Genomic DNA, 16,859 nt, shown 5'->3' on the forward strand with positions numbered 1-16,859 from the left:
TGACATATGTATATATCTAACATTAACTGGGCACACATACACACATGTGTGTTTATATATTAAAATATACTTGTATAGCCCTGGCCAGTTTGGCTCAGTGGTTGGAGCGTTGGCCTGCAGTCTGGAGAGACCTGGGTTCAGTTCACACTGAGGGCACGTACCTCGGTTGCAGTTTGTCCCCGGCCCTGGTTGGGTCGTGTGGGTGGCAACCACTCCATGTGTCCCTTTCGCATCAATGTTTCTCTCTCTCTCTCTCCCTCCCACTCTGAACAAAGTGTCAAAAAATGTCTTCGGGTGAGCATTATATATATATATGTGTATATATATATATGTATATATATATATACACACACACACACACACACTTTATAGAATATAATATATTATCTAATATATCATAATGCATAGTTACAATATAAATTAATAATTATGTTATAATTATTATACATGCACAATTAGTAAACATAATTATACATTTCATAGTACATAACAATGATATATTTTATAGTATATAACAAATATGAATACATATGTACATGTGTATAATCTAGTATATTATATATAATAGAGTATTTCATCATATAAAATAATATGTAATGTTATATAATATATCATTGTATTAATAGACATTTTACATCTATAAGTATACAAGTTAATCAAGATGCCTACACTATTGATTAATTTATGCACATAGCTCTATACTCAATGGGCATTTTATTATTAAGTCTTTATTCCTTTTCTATTTCCTCTTGGCCTTCACTAGGTAGGGGACATGAATTCACAGTAATAATCAATTATAGGAAGCCTTAATAATGGTTAAGGCCTATTTCTTTTTTTTATAAAATATGTTTTTATTGATTTTTTTTTTTTTGGAGAGAAAGGGAGAGAGCGATAGAAACGTCAGTCTGCTGCCTCCTGCATACCCCCCACTGGGGATCGAGCCCAAATCCTGAGCATGTGTCCTGACTGGGAATCGAACCGGGACCTCTCAGTCCATGGGACGATGCTCAATCCCCTGAGCCATACTGGCCTGTAAGGCCTATCCCTTTTTAAGGGTAAATGCCCTGGAAAGTGAGTCACTTAGACAAAGATGCAAATGAACATTTCTAGATTTCTTGATCTTGTATATTCTGTGGGTAAAAGAGAGATAGATGTGTTTAGAGTTGAAAGGCGATTATTTTGGGGTTCCAGTCAAAAGTATGCACTTGTCTCCTAATTGGCTCACAGTCTCCCCTTGGTGTAGTCAGATGTCACCGATCGGAAGGAAGGAAACTGAATTACTAGAATAATATTCAGCTGTACTTGTAAATAATATTTTATATATTTCAAAAATAGCATGGATTTGCCTGGGCAAATGGAGGCCCTGGCAGGGCTGTCTTCCTGTATGTCTTGTGATTGACACCAGGTACATTTGTGTTAAATGACAAACAGTTTTAGGGTAAGTATGTTCCTTTTCACTCTCTCAGACACTATTAGGCAACAGGCCAGCCTCGGTCTCCCCACAGTGCTCTGGACGAGTCTGGGCCAACATCCCCACCCTCAGATTCAATCCCCGGGCCTTTCTCCCCACTGATGACTGAGTGGCGCTCCTGTGGGCTGTGTCTGCAAACCGCCGAGCTCCTAGGCACTGATCTTCATTGTCACTTGTATTTATATTTCAAGTAGTTTAGGATCAATTAATGCTGCAACAGCATTTACCCAATTTTAAAAAGGTTTTGATTCTCTCCCTCAGGGCTACCAAGGCATGGTGGACGGCAGCAAAAATATCGTCGAGGCAGACTGGGAAAGCGTCTCCAACATCCTGCAAGTGGTAGGTGCTGAACTCAGTAGCTTGTTTCTCTGTGTAAGTACGTAACTCCCATAGTGTGAAACCTTTGATCCTTGTGCTCCAACCAGACTTAGAACAGATTAATTAGTGTGCTGCGTGGCCTTATTTTTACCTGCTTGACAGGAAAGGAAACTTTCTTAAGGTATCATTTAATGAAATATTGTAAAAACACTATATGTCACGCATGTGGAGGAATTATCCTTGCAATAAAAAGTTATGCGCAGTAGGTAGCATTCCTCGTGGTACTTGCCACAGATTTGGGGGCTTTAACACCAGATTCATGTTAAGGCAGCTTTGGTTTGTTGGTGCTGTGGGTTTAGTGGCAAATATCTGTGCCTATTGAGTTTTCTTGAGTTTCTTGGCATCAGGGGCTCACAACCTGGGAGAGACCCAGCCAGTAGCCTGAGGGCCGAGGATTTAGAGGGTACACAGTGCTCTGTCCTGGCCTGCTCCACACGGCGCGGACTTCCTTGGTGTGCCCAAGGATAAAGTAATCACCACTTCAGGCAAAGAAATAGCTGCTTACTTTGAATTTAAAAGGACATCTGCCCAGGTACTTTGTTTATATTTTACTATGTCTGATAAACTTCCAGAACACCATATAGTTTAACAAAGGCTCCACACAGTTGAGAAAGAGAGATCATGAGGAGAGAATGGACTTTATGAACCGCTCCTGTGGTTTTGTCTTTTGCAGCCTGTGTATTGATCTGCAGCTCCTGTTGAGTACTTTTTAATGGGAAGAACCAAATGGGTGAATTGCCTATGGACATGCTGGTGCAGTGGATGTAGGGATGAAAGAATTATGGGAAAATATATGGAAAGTAAATGGAATATTATTTAGGCATATAAAAGAAGGACCTCCTGCAGTATAAGACAGCATGAATGGATTGTGAGGGCATTGTGTGAAGTCAGAGGATGGATACTGTATCACCTCACTTATGTGGAATCTAAAATACTGAACTTGTAGAAGCAAAGAATAAGTTGGTGTTTGTCAGGGGCTAGAGGGTTTAGGAAATGGGAAGATGATAGCCAAAGGCCACAAACTTGCAGTTATAAGATGAATAGGTTCTGGGATCTCATGTACAGCATGGTGACTATAGTTAATAATACTGTTTTGTGTATTTGAAATGCATTAAGACAATAGATCTTAAGTGTTTCCACAGCACACACACAAAAGGTAGCTATTTGGGGCGATTGATGTATTCATTCATTTGATTGTAGTAATTATTTCACAGTGTGTACATATATTAAGTCATCATGTCCCATACCTTAAAAATGTTGCCCTGGCTGGTTTGGCTCAGCAGTTAGAGCGTCCGCCTGCGGTCTGGAGAGACCCGGGTTCGGTTCCCGCTAAGGGCATGTACCTCGGTTGCAGTTTGTCCCCGGCCCTGGTTGGTCGTGCGGGTGGCAGCCACTCGATGTGTCCCTTTCACATCAATGTTTCCCTCTCTCTCTCTTTCTCTCTCTTCCTCCCACTCTGTACAAAAAATGGAAAAATGTCCTCGAATGAGGATAAAAAAAAAAAAATGTTAACAGTGCTGTATTGTATACCTAAAAGTTGCTAAGAGAGTAAATCTTACAAGTTCTCACCGCAAAAAAAGACAATTATGCAAATTGATAGATGTAAAAACCAACCTTATTGTGGTAACCATTTCCCAGTATATGCATGTATCACTGTGCACAGTAAGCTGATACAATGTTTACATCAGTTACATCTCAGCACTGCTGTGGGGATGATATTAGGGAGTACATTTTAATACCCGTCTGAATGTAGACCTTTACTGTTTCTCCTGGAAAGAGACTAAAGGAAAGTTTGACAGCCATCTATACTTAGGTAGAGTGATATTTGCAAAAAATCAGGGCAGGACTGTCTGAATTCCAGACAGCACATTGTGTGCAGAGAGCAGCATTTCCTTGCTGCTGTCGTGATTGTGCAGAAGACAGCAGATACAAGTGTAGCTGAGTGTGTGTGTGTGTGTGTGTGTGTGTGCTGCCTACTGCTCTGCATCTTAGTCAGTCCTGGTTTCATCCCTGAGGCCCAGGCTCTGTTCTCTCCTCACTCTGTATGGGCTGCTGACTTCACTTCCTGTTGTTAGAAATCACATGGCCCTCTAATTGCTCCTGGCCAAATCAAAGTTCAGAGAACCAGCTTACCTTTGCATTGCGCCCTGCACCTGCCACCCAGGCTCACCTGTGCTGTGTCAAGTCCTAACCTCATCCCCACCATACTGACAGTTACACAGAATCACTGTTGAAGAGTGAGTTCTATGCAGTGAGCGTGCATTTAAAGAATTACATGCAAAATCCAGTTTTATAAGTACATCCCTGATGTGTGCCAGGGAACCCTGCATTTTTCTAAATAAACTAGGAATTCTTTATTTCTGAAGCACCGGGTGGAGAAGATCATGACTTAACCCTCTGGAAGTTGGGATGACCCAACTTAAGCTTGTTTAATATTTAGCCTTGAAGAGGGGGTAGGGTAGGGAGATGTAGTTGAAAATAAATCCCTCTGGTTCACAGATTCCTACTTTGCCTGCATACATGGTGAGCTCTGAGTATCAGAGGGGAAGCCTTGTTGCCTGTGGCCACTAGACATAGTGCTGGGCCTGTCTTAGGCTCAGGGAGCGCAGGGTCCAGCTGCCCCAGGCTGCACAGTCTCTGGGGTGGCTGTCATCACCTTGTAGACTCTCTTCTCCATGTTTAGCTGATGTCGGTCCTTGTTTCCATACCCTACTTGGCTCTCTCTGGGCGTGGAGCCAGTGTCTCTATCCATTGAATTCCAGGAAGGAGCTAAAAATGGAAAAACCACAAACTTGCACAGTGAACCGACTCCAGAGATTGAAAGGAGGGAAATCTGACTTTGGACGGTCCTGTGTTTGCACCAGCGCTCACATGTGCCCATCTGTCCAGTGTTCTGTGTGGTCGTTAGGAGACAGAGAAATAGGATTTCATTTCTGTTTCAGGGTGGGACAGTCATTGGCAGCGCCCGGTGCAAAGACTTCCGAAGCCGGGAAGGCCGCTTGAAAGCAGCTCACAACCTGGTGCAGAGGGGCATCACCAACCTGTGCGTGATCGGCGGGGACGGCAGTCTCACTGGGGCCAATATCTTCCGGGAGGAGTGGAGCCAACTGCTGGAGGAGCTGGCCGCGCAGGGTGCGTTTCTACGCCAGCTACGTTGTTCTCCTGGGTCTGCTCCCCCTTTAGTTCTGCCTGCAGAGAGCTGTGGCCTCATATGTTCTGCCTGTTTAGCTGTCCTAGAGGTACTGTCGGGTAGATCTTAGTCCCCACCTCAGGGCTTGAATTGGACCTCAAATATTAACAATAATCAGAATGTATTTAGTTCCCTGTACTGTGGTAAATGTGTTAAATAGTTGCAATTTAATACAAAACATGACCAGAGGAGTCATATTGCTGGGACTAATGGCTGCTTCAAGAAAGGCGTAAACTTGCCCTGCAGCCCGCAGCCAGCAGATGCCAGCAGATGCCAGCTGCAGGGGCCGCGCAGCTCCGTCTGTCCCTGGACTCCGTCAGTCCCTGGACTCCGGTCTGACGCAGGGTGGGTGGTGACACGGAAGAGGAGGAGCTGCCTGAGTCCCTGCCTCGGCTGCCCCCAACCTTGAGCACTCGGATTGGGTTTAGGCCGATCTGCTCACTCTGTCAGTCCTTCCTGAGAGTGCTAAGTAGACACTACCAACCGACTAGCCCCTAGCCCTGTGAGCCCACAGAAATCAATATGATGGTTATGTAATAGTCCTAAGTACTTAATTCTGTGAGTGTGATGTTCCCTTGTTAAGAGCCACGCTATTGTCCCCGGCCGTTACCAGACAGAAGTCAGGTTTTACCCACTGACTGCAACCTGCAGACTCACCCCTGCAATTTGACTTTTGTAGTCCCATGTTGTTGTCTGTGACAACCCCATCTTGTCATCACCTCCACCGCTGTCTGGCACTGATTTCTGTGAGTGTAGAGCATTAGGTCATGGAGAGTTCCGAGAAAACAAAGCAAGAGACAGACAGCTTGTTCAGAGTCCTGGGTTTCTGTACCCACGGCCGTCCTGTCTCCACCTCGTGTGCCTGTGGGGTCCACGGGCTGCTCCCTGTGACGGAGAGTGTGGCTGTGTCCCACGCAGGCAAGATAGACAAGGAGGCTGTGAAGGAGCACGGGCACCTCAACGTCGTGGGGATGGTGGGCTCCATTGACAACGACTTCTGCGGGACGGACATGACTATCGGCACTGACTCAGCTTTGCACCGGATCATTGAGGTCATTGATGCCATCATGACCACGGCCCAGAGGTAGGCACTGAGGAGCCTGCGGGTGGGCAGGCAGCATGGCCCCGAGTGTGCTGTTAGCCACTCGTGCTGGCTCTGGAGGGTTCCACAGACGGTGTATGGTGGTTTTGTCACTTGAGTATTGGAAACGGTGCAAAGAAAGACAAATACCACATGATCACTTATGTGTGGAATATAATGAACAAAATAAGCTGATGAACAAAATAGACCCAGAGACATAGAAAGGAGTACGGTTCAGACTGACAGACCTCAGAGGAGGGGGGCAGGGGGGATGGATGAGATGAACCAAAGAACTTATATGCATGTATGCATAACGAATGGACATAGACAACAATGCAGGGGGAGGGGGGTCGGGACGGGGAGGAGGGTGTCTGGGGGGGGGGGCATCTATAACAAAAAATTTAATTTAAAAATAATTATAGCCCTGGCCAGTTTGGCTCAGCAGTTAGAGCGTCAGTCTGCGGACCAGAGAGACCCGGGTTCGGTTCCCGCTAAGGTCACGCACCTCGGTTGCAGTTAGTCCCCAGCCCTGGATAGGGTCATGTGGGTGGCAGCCAGTAGATGTGTCTCTCTCACATTGATGTTTCTCCCTCTCTCTCTTCCTCCCTCTCTCCCTCTCTCCCTCCCACTCTATCTGAAGAGAAATGCAAAATATGTCCTCAGGTGAGGATAAAAAAAAGAAAAAGATAAAGGAGGTGTGGGGAAGTGTCCCTGTCCTGACTGCTCCATTTCTAACCTGCCTCTCCCCCGAGGGTGAGAGGCTGGAAAACGTGGAGTTGGGCCCTGTGCTCACTGCCCGAGCCCCTCTACTCACAAAAGTTTGAAATCTCCTGCAATAGCGTTTGCTTCTGTGTAAAGGGCTCCTTGTTCGGAAGCCGGGCGCCTGCCGTCGTTCAGTGCAGCTTTCTGCCTGCCGTGGCTGCGACAGCACTTGACTGTGTCGCCTGCTCCTCCCGGCCGTGCTAAGTGGACGTTTTCTCTGCCTCTTTTCCAGCCACCAGAGAACCTTTGTGCTCGAGGTTATGGGGAGACACTGTGGGTACGTATGTGCAGCCATGATTTGGGTGGGGAGAGTGCTCTCCCAGCCCCCCGGAGAGCCCTGCACCCTAGTGCAAATGCCCCGGGAGGGGTTCACGAGGGCCCGCGGCTCCCACGTGGGCTGGGCGTCCTGTCTACCCAAGGCTGTCCCCGAGCTCTGGGTGCCCAGCCACAGCCTGACCAGATTCTTGCCATTTCCACGTAGGTACCTAGCCCTGGTGAGCGCCTTGGCCTGTGGGGCGGACTGGGTGTTCCTCCCGGAATCTCCACCCGAAGACGGCTGGCAGGAGACAATGTGCACCAAGCTGTTAGAGGTAACCCGTTCTCTGCCTCCCTCGGCTCCAGCCACCCTGTGTGCCCTGTGCTGGCCATGCCCTGTGAGGGCCTTTAGGGCTTTCAGTTTGGACAGAGTTTGGACAGGGGAAAACTGGGATTCTAAAGCGAACCTCAGTGGGGTGCATAGGACCTGCACGTATGTGCTGTTGGCACGGGGCCTGCTTCCCTGTGCTGCAGAGCGAGGCCATGGAGAAACAGCGACAAGTGTTCTGTTTTCCGTGCAAAGCACCAGTTAGTTTCACGTGGAGAAGTACTGTGAGATTGCATCTATTGAGAGAAGTCAGCTTTGGGGAGAAAATCCGTTTCCTGTTTTATCTCCACTTAATGGTAGGACTGTGTTCTGACTCTCATCTGAATTGCCCACCTCACTGGCACGTGTTACGACGCTTCTCTCAGCTGTGTGGCCCATTGCACTGGGCTGGATGTTGGGTTGGGAAATTACTTTGAAGCAGGCTTTTCCCTCCTGTCTGTAGTTGGTGGCATGGTCGTGTTGCACACTGTGGATGATCCGTGCAAGGCACACCTCCCTCTAATTAAGGCATGTTAGGTCTCACTTAAAACAACAGCTTCCAGGGCAAAAGTACCAGCGTGCAGGGGAATTTCCCATGCTTTATTTTTACAACCCTCTTATCGCCAGTCTACCGGTAAATGGGAGCCTATGGCAGAGGCTAATGACGGTTGTATACAGCAAACACAAGCACTGCCTGAAGCAAGGACACATGAGCAGTAAGGCATTGCTCTCACCTTCATGGTAACAGATTTGAAGACGGGAATTCAAGCAAAGTAACAAATAAGCTTTGCTGACCAAAAACCCTATGTAAGACACTATCAGCTGAGCTGTACCTTTGCTTGGAAGAGTCAGGCCCGTCTGAGGTTGGAGCTGTTTGCCAGAAATAGACCATTGATTGCAAGGACTATCCAAAGTACGAATACTGGCCCAGAAGTGATAATGAGGTCGTTGGTTCTTGGTCTGACCTGGGCACGTGGCGGCATTCTCTGCCAGCCAGCTGGTACTGGGAGATACATGGCTAGCTGCATGAGATGAGGGTGACACCCCTAGACAGGTACTTCTTTGTGCTGCTGAGGACGTCCATTTAATTACCGCCACAGGGGACATTGCATAAGGTCGCAACCCCCAAGGGGTCATGCCTGTCTCGGCCAGCTGTCCTCCTCCTCTCTGACAGTTCCTGGAGTGGCCCAGGATGACACCATCACAGGCCAAGTCTGATGGCAGCCCTCGGGGATGAGGAAACACACCCTCCATGTCGGTCAGAGGTCCTGCTGAGGCTGCGGGGCTGAGGCGTCAGTCAGGTCTTAGGCACAGATCTTAGGTTTGTCCACTATTTCGGTAACTGTGGTCTTGTCTGCAAACTCCCTGGGCGTCAGGCTTCATAAGGTGCACTGTTGGCTAGGACATGAGTCGGAACATGTCGGCCCCCTGAGGGTTGGCAGAGTGAGGACCAATGGTGTAAACTCACCTGTGTGTGAAAACACTTGATATTGTTGTACCTGTAGTTCATTTTCGTTGGTCATTAAGGTAGCACTGGGAGGATTTTTCCAAATATCTTTCTAGACAAATTGGCCCCAGGGCATGCCCACCACAGACATTGCAGTATAGGATCGGGAGAGACTGTAGAAGCAGAAGGCCTGGGGTGGGATCCTGGCTCTGCCACCCCGAGGGGGCCGCCGGGCACCTTGCCTTTCCGTGTCCTAAGCTCCTTGGCTGTAACGTGGGGAATGGGCTGCTCCACAGCAGGTCTGTGGGGAGGGTGGGAGGGTGTCATCCAGACGGGGGGCAGGTGTCAGTGACCTGGACAGCTCAGGCCATCTCCCCGTTCAGGGTGCCCACAACTCCATCATTTCTCACTGCCTTGGAATATTAGGTTTCATGGCTCAAGTGTGGCCAAGGCCGCAGTTATGGACATATCATTTTTTCTGGTGTTGCTTTTTCAGTGATGCTAAAATAATCACTCCTGAAGTCACATGTTGATACTTTATAGAAAGTTTTTGATTAATGTATTCTCCAAAGTGTTGCACATATATTAATATCTATCAAAAAACCCCTACAGGCCTGTGTGTTTATGCCCTCGGTCACGGGATGGGGTGGCCTCGTGAGAACGGCCCACTTGGGGTGACGTCCCTGGGCTCCTGGCAGGGGCAGCTCCAGCACGGCCAGACTCCTGACTGTAGAGAGCAGACCCGAGGAGAGTGACTTCAGGGCACCCTTGGGTGACTGCCCTGAACCTGTGAGGATAGTGGCAGCTACTCTGCGCAGGGCAGTTTCTGACCCTGCAGGCCCGAGTCCTTCCACTTTCTGTCCTGTGCCCTTCTGCCTCCTGCTTGGACCTGGGGCCTGCCCTCTGATCCCAGTGGCCAAGAATTCCTGGGCCGGGGCAGGCCTCCTGGGAAGTGGTTGGAAGTTCGGTTTGCAGTGGAGACTGGTTGGGGGCCAGCCTGTGCACACATTGATGTCTGGGGATCACGATCAAAGGTCAATCAGCACAGCCTCTCAACCTGGGGCTGCCTGGGTGCCATCAGCTGTGGCGACATCACCAGATCGCAAGAGTCCACCCCCACCCTCCTGCACCTGCTCACCCAGAGCACCGTCACCTTCTTCCCGTGTCCTTAGGAAGCAGAGCTTGTGAAGCTGGGTGATCCCTTCTACCTGACAAGAGCCAGTTCAACTGGGGCACACTGGCCCTGGTTTTGTTAAGAGCATTTTAGGCATTAAAGGATTTTCATTTTCTGTTTCCTTAGAACCGGGCTCAGAAAAAAAGGCTGAATATCATTATTGTGGCGGAAGGAGCAATCGATTCCCAAAATAAACCCATTAGCTCGGAGCAGATCAAGGAGGTGAGTGTGTCCAGTTCTCGCCGCCCCTCCACGGCCTGCCTGGAGACGGTGGTGCAGACGGGCAGGCGCGTGGCTGTGGCACGTTATCATTATTCTGAAAACAATTTTTGTTCTTCCTGATAGTAAAAACTGTTTTCATAGACTCATAACTTTAGTGACCTGAGAGTCAAACAGCTCCTGGCTTCTAGAGAGCAAGTGTTGCTGGCGTTACTGCTGGGAATATTCCCAAGGGGCCGGAGCTCGCCAGCAGAAAGTGAAAATGGAGAAGGGTGGGACCGGAGGGTCCAGCTCTGGGTGCCAGCTGCCCTGAGAGCCAGGAGGTCAGCCCCCAGCAGCAAGCCCTGTCCTCTCCTCTTCCTGGAAGCATCAGCCGGGCGTGTTCTTACAAAGAAAGCCCAGTGTTGGACGTGAGTCACTGCCCCCCCCCCCCTGCAGGGGGCTTGTACCCCAGGCCTATTGCCATAGGGCTCCAGCCTGGGTGCTGGCTCCCCAGGCCTGTGACGGCATCGGCTGGGCTCCCTAGTTACGGAGACACATCCTGGACATACCAGGGAGACAGACAGACAGGCTCTGATCGAAGCTGCCCCTCAGGGCAAAGTCGGTTTCTCTGTTTCACTTTCTTTATTCCCATACCAGCTGTGCACCTAAATCTTACAATACTGAGAGAGAGCTGTGAAGATATCAGCCAACATTTCCAAGTACTGACGGCGAAGGGCACCAGGTGTCACACCTCGGTCCTTACGTTTGGGCTAAGAAAGAATTCAGAGCTGAGACTCAAAGACAAGCAAACGTTTGTTTAGAAAGCCACAGAGGTAGAAGAAGTGAGCCATCTGGGCTGTGTAGACTCAGGAAAAGCCCACACAGAGGCGGAAAAAAGGCCCTTGGAGCTTAGGAGAAAGAAAAGACAAAGACAACCGGAAGGCTGGAGAAAGCAGGGTGGGGAAAAGCGTGCTTGGAAGCCTTGCTGCTTTCCTGGGCCTGGAGCTGACAACTGCGGCCGAGATGTGATGTCTGTTGTGGCCACAACTCTCTGCTGTCACCAGACCTAGGCTTTGTCCCTAAGAGCATTTGATGTGGGTCATGGTCTTGAGGGCTTCATGCGTTAGGGAGTGGTGCGCAAGGGCTTCTGTGGAAGCCAAATGAGGCTTTTCTCTGGCTCCCGTGTCCCTCCTCTAAGGAGGTCCACTGCATGTCCAACGACATACTGGGGGAGGAAAGGGTACCCGAGGGGCAAGGTCCCACCCTCAGGTGTCTCTGGCCAGGCACTGGGGCCTTCCACCCTGGGTGACGTTCTGTGCCTGGCCTGTCGTTTCCACCCTGCTCGTGCCTGTTGAACTGCCTGCCATATCAGGAAATAACCTGTCAAGTCAGAGCAAAGACATTGCCTTCCTACGTGACTGAAGTTGAGATTGAGCCGTGGCCTATTGGAGCAAAAAGGACCATGGGATTCACAGAGCCCAACCCTGATGTTTTTATACAGGAGTGAATGAGGCCCAGCAGATGCCGGCCGTGCCGGTCACCCAGCACCCAGTGTTCACAGGCGTCCCAGCCTGAGGGGCACCTCGACTTGCTGTGATGTGCTTTTCAAATACACTATACAAATGTAGAATGGTTCAGGAAAGGTTCACGTTTTTATAAAGTATTAATCATGCTTTCAGCACAAGCTATAGAAACTTTAAAAAAAAATCATGTTATTTATGTTCGTTTGTGAGGTAGGAGAAATAAAAAGTCTATTTGATGATAGAAGCATAACATTTTCAGCTAGCCAGGAAACTAAGCATTCCTTCAAAAACAAAAACTTAGGAATTAGAACATTTTCCATGTAGATCTGGAGAAAGATTAGAAAGCGGTTCCTCAGCTCCAGCCCTGTCCTGTGGGAGCCGAGCGGCCTGCACAGTTCTGTGTCCCCTGACGGAGCTATTTCCCGCAGCTGGTGGTGCAGCAGCTGGGCTACGACACTCGAGTGACCATACTTGGGCACGTGCAGAGAGGCGGCACGCCGTCAGCCTTTGACAGAATTTTGGTAAGTGAGGGTGGAGACTGTCCGGGAAATTCACAAGAAAAGGAGCCTTCCTAGGAGCACAAAGGAAGCACTTGCTTCCAAGACTGAGAGCTGTTCTGGAGCGTGTCCTGCAAACGTGTCTGCCTGCAGCTGGGCGTCCGCCTCCGAGATGCTCCTGCCCTGGCGGTCGCCGGGAGACTCAGACTAGAGCGGTTCGCAGCCCCAGTCACCCAGGAGCTAGGAGACCCCACCCCACATGGACAGTTGAGGATCCCAGGACCAAACCCAGAATGTGGGAAGGTGGCATGCACATGCAGCTTTCTAGAAACAGAGCCGGGGCAGCAGGGCCAGAATCCAGATCCATCCAGGGCTGCTAATCTTCCCAGCTCTTCCCACCATAGACCTTGCCCTTCCCTCCTCTACCCTCCCCTGCCCTGCCCTCCCCTCCCCTGCCCTCCCCTTCCCTGCCCTTACTTCCCCTGCCCTCCCCTCCCCTCCCCTGCCCTCCTCTTCCCTCCCCTCCCCTCCCCTGCACTCCCCTCCCCTGCCCTCCCCTCCCCTGCCCTTACTTCCCCTGCCCTCCCCTCCCCTGCCCTCCTCTTCCCTCCCCTCCCCTCCCCTCCCCTCCCCTGCCCTTACTTCCCCTGCCCTCCCCTCCCTTCCCCTGCCCTCCCCTCCCTTCCCCTGCCCTCCCCTCCCTTCCCCTGCCCTCCCCTCCCTTCCTCTGCCCTCCCCTCCCCTGCGCTCCCCTCCCCTGCCCTCTTGCCAGTTCATAGTGGACACTAAATCTCTTTGTTGGAAGTAGGTTAAGCAGGAAGGACTTTGGTACCTAACTGGGACTCAGTTCCAGGGAACAGAAGGGAAGTTGATGATGGGTGTGTTTCGGGCCCAGTGGGGCCATCTGAACAAGGGACGGGCCATGGGTGCATCTGCCTGGGGGTACCGAGACCACTGCCTCTGGTGAGACCACTGCCTCGGCCAGGTGGTGGGCTTCTCTGACCCGTGAATGTCTTCCGCAGGCCAGCCGCTTGGGGGTGGAGGCTGTCGTCGCCCTTCTGCAGGCCACTCCAAAGACCCCAGCCTGCGTGGTGTCTCTGAGTGGGAACCAGGCTGTGCGCGTGCCGCTGATGGAGTGCGTGCAGATGGTGAGCTGGGGGAGGGCCGCAGGCACCGGCAGGCACCTCTGTCCCTTTGTCCTTGCTGAGGAGCTGCACAGGGAGTTAAATGACCTTAATCAGGACCGACAGAGCTGCCCTGTGGGCGTGGCAGCAGGCTCTGTATCACGGGGACTGATTCCCTGTCTCAATTCATTTAAACTGGACTCGTTTTTCGGGGGTTATACTGTCAGGAAGGATTGTGCTGGGAGGATCCATGAGGGTTTCTTTCAGAAGCTGAAGACAAAATACAGGAAAAGGGCTTTGAGGAATCTGTGGGGCGGGCTGCACAGGGCATCCTTGGCCTCTCAGATTTCAGACACTCCTTTCATCCTGTCCCCAAGGACATTCAGTCTGTGGTGTGACACGCATGGCTAATGCAGGGGACATTCCTCCAGGCCCCAGGTCGTAACTTTCCACCTCAGTGTCCACTGGGGAGGCGGCAGTGAGTTGCATTAGAAATTGTTCTTATATTTTGTTTCTCAAAGTCTGTTCATGACTGCCGTCCTACTTGGTCTTTTCCAGTGGCTCTGAAGTACATGCATTTGGTGACATATACAGAGAGGCAATTAAGTACTAAGTCATGGGGCTTGCTGGAAATTACCTTAAATACATCACTTCAAAGCCTATGGAAGGGAATTAAGCATCTGTGTGTGTGTGTGTGTGTGTGTCTTTTCTGTTTAAGTGAATGTGTGTCTGTATATGTTTGGGTGTGCATGTGTCCATGTGCATGAGTTTTTTGTCTTAAGTGTGTGTGCTTGTATGTGTTTGTGTGTGTTCATGTGTGTACATGTGTGTGTATGCATGCATGTATGTGAGAGTGAAAGGACAGGCTTAAGAGGATCAGGACGTTGAACTATGTATAGTCTGTTTTGAGTCTTTTTTTTTTATCCTCATCCAAGGACATTTTGCATTTATCTTCAGATAGAGTGGTAGGGAGAGAGGGAGGAAGAGAGAGAGAGACATCAATGTGAGAGAGACACATTGAGTGGCTGCCTCCCACATGACCCCAACGAGGGCCAGGGACAAACCACAACCAAGGTACATGCCCTTAGCGGAACTGAACCCGGGACTCTCCGGTCCGCAGTCTGACGCTCTAACTGCTGAGCCAAACCGGCCAGGGCTTGAGTCTATTTCTTATGGCTGGTGTCTGTTTCTTCAGAGACAGGCATGTAGGAACAGTCTGGCTTGTCTTCTAACCGACAATACGTTACGGCAAACTAGCCAGGGTGAGCCTTCATTGGCACTTGCTATTTGCCAGATGTTTTCCTAAGACGCTGGAGTGTTTTACAAAATGATTTTTTTAAATTGCTTTTTGGGGGAGGAAGAGAGAGAGAGTGATCAATGTGAGAGAGAAACATTGATCAGTTGCCTCCCGCATGTACCCTGGTCTGACCAGGGATCAAACCTGCCACCTTTTGGTATACAGGACAATGCTCCAACCAACTGAGCCACACTGGCCAGGGCGAGTCTGGCATGTTTTATAACCACAGACAACATTAGAGGTAGGGGGTGTTCTCCTCACTGTACAGATGAGGAAACTGAATAACTTGCCTGAGATCCTCAGGTTGAAGGGGCAGAGGCCAGGTCCCAGTTGGGTGTGTTGTTTCTAAACCCTCCCTCTGCCTGTAGAGATCCCATCTGGGTCCCCCAGCTCCCAGGGCGGATGGTCTTGTTTGCTTTTTCTTTCTTTTTTTTTTTTTTTTAATTTTTAATTTTATTTATTTAATAAATACGTGCCCCTAGCGGGAATCGAACCCGGGACTCTCTAGTGCGCAGGCCGATGCTCCAACCACTGAGCCAAACAGGCCAGGGCTTGTTTGCTTTTTTCTCCCCAGAATTCAGCTGGGTGTTTGTCAGAACCCAGTCTGAGAGGTGCATTTCCTTCTGGCTCTGCTCTCATGGAGCAAACTCCCTGAGACCTCAGGACCTGCTGCCCTGGCGTGGCGGGCAGGGCCACCTCATCCTTTTCTGTGAAGTGGCCTGACCAGTGGCCCCAGGTGGCTCCCTCAGAGCTGGGTGGTGACAGGCTGGCTGCAGCCCAGTGTGCACGGCTGACCAGGCTGCTGGCCTGCGAAGCCGGCACGTGAGGGGGATGGGGTGGCAGCACCGCGCTGGGTGTGGGGGTGCACTAGCCCTGACCCTGCTTTCTCCTCTTGTCATCTCTTTAAAGACCCAGGGCGTCCAAAAGGCGATGGATGAGAGGAGGTTCAAGGACGCTGTGCAGCTCCGAGGAAGGTGACTATCCTGAAGGAGACTGTGTGGGAATGAGTGCTCGCCGGCCTGGCCTTCAGAAGGCCCGTGAGGTGGTGCGTGTCCGGGCTCACGAGAAGTCAGGACAAAGGCAGCAGGCAGGCGCCGTTTCTGCAGGCTGAGGGCCTGGATGACTAATTGGGGGAATGCTTTATTTTCAGGTTTATTTTGAGCAGGGGTCATGAGAATGTAGTAAGATTAAGATAGGAAGTAACAAGTGAGCTGCGTGTTGGCAAAGAAACCAGAAAAGTACTGGACGCCTTTGTCCCTTAGCCCAGTTACACGACACGTGTCCTACATGCCTATGTCCCCTCAAGGGCAGCAGGACACGGTGGAACCCCTGAGGGACAGAGCCGCATTTGCAGACTGTCTGCTCCCATCACCGCTGTTCTGTGCCGGGCTTCCCCTACATGTTCTGAGTCTGGTCCAACGGTATCATTTTCTTCTAGGAGCTTCGAGGGCAACCTCAACATCTACAAGCAGCTTGCCATCAAGTTGCCCGACTCCCAAATTGAAAAGGTAGGTGATGACACTGCATGTTGGCTCCCAGAGGTGTTTCTCCTGATGGTCCCCACTGACCCTGTCCCTCAGCTGCCTTCCTGCCCTGGACAATGTTGTAGACTTTGCTCTTGGCCATGGACTACTGGCACCTGGTGGTGGGCCGGGCCACCTCCCAGGTGTTCATGGAGCAGTGACACACCTGTGACAAGTGCCACACACACCCTGTCTTGCAGACTGGCTTCAACGTGGCCGTGATCAATGTGGGCGCGCCGGCTGCCGGGATGAACGCGGCCGTGCGCTCGTCTGTGCGGTTCGGCATCTCAGAAGGACATAAGATGTTTGCGATCTATGATGGCTTCGAGGGCTTTGCCAAAGGCCAGGTGGGTCCCTCAGGAGGTGCCCAGTGAAGGGATGTCTTGGATGGGAAAGTCATGGGGAAATAGAGGAGTTCAGGCTTCATTAGAAACACAGCAACTGATTTTTAAATGATGCTCAATAACGGAGCCACACTGGCCAGGGCACAGCAATTGCCTTTTAAGGACAACTTCTGCTTTAGGATCCTATCCTAAGGAAGGGTCTTGCTACTCCTATGAGATTGACGT

The 16,859-nt window shown here is 50.5% G+C and overlaps 1 protein-coding gene across 1 annotated transcript in view; it reads left to right on the forward strand.

Moving 5' to 3' along the window:
- LOC118636310 (phosphofructokinase, platelet) overlaps positions 1–16,859 on the forward strand; it is a 64,219-nt gene that overhangs the window by 27,446 nt on the left and 19,914 nt on the right. The window contains exons 3-13 of the mRNA XM_036271396.1: positions 1,733–1,810; positions 4,792–4,981; positions 5,958–6,123; positions 7,115–7,159; positions 7,364–7,472; positions 10,252–10,347; positions 12,278–12,370; positions 13,369–13,494; positions 15,677–15,741; positions 16,206–16,275; positions 16,491–16,637. Coding sequence (XP_036127289.1) covers positions 1,733–1,810; positions 4,792–4,981; positions 5,958–6,123; positions 7,115–7,159; positions 7,364–7,472; positions 10,252–10,347; positions 12,278–12,370; positions 13,369–13,494; positions 15,677–15,741; positions 16,206–16,275; positions 16,491–16,637 — 1,185 coding nt within the window. The remainder of the gene's footprint in view (positions 1–1,732; positions 1,811–4,791; positions 4,982–5,957; positions 6,124–7,114; positions 7,160–7,363; positions 7,473–10,251; positions 10,348–12,277; positions 12,371–13,368; positions 13,495–15,676; positions 15,742–16,205; positions 16,276–16,490; positions 16,638–16,859) is intronic.

This window comes from Molossus molossus, unplaced genomic scaffold (genome assembly GCF_014108415.1).
Source record: "Molossus molossus isolate mMolMol1 unplaced genomic scaffold, mMolMol1.p scaffold_m16_p_1, whole genome shotgun sequence".
NCBI lineage: Eukaryota > Metazoa > Chordata > Mammalia > Chiroptera > Molossidae > Molossus > Molossus molossus.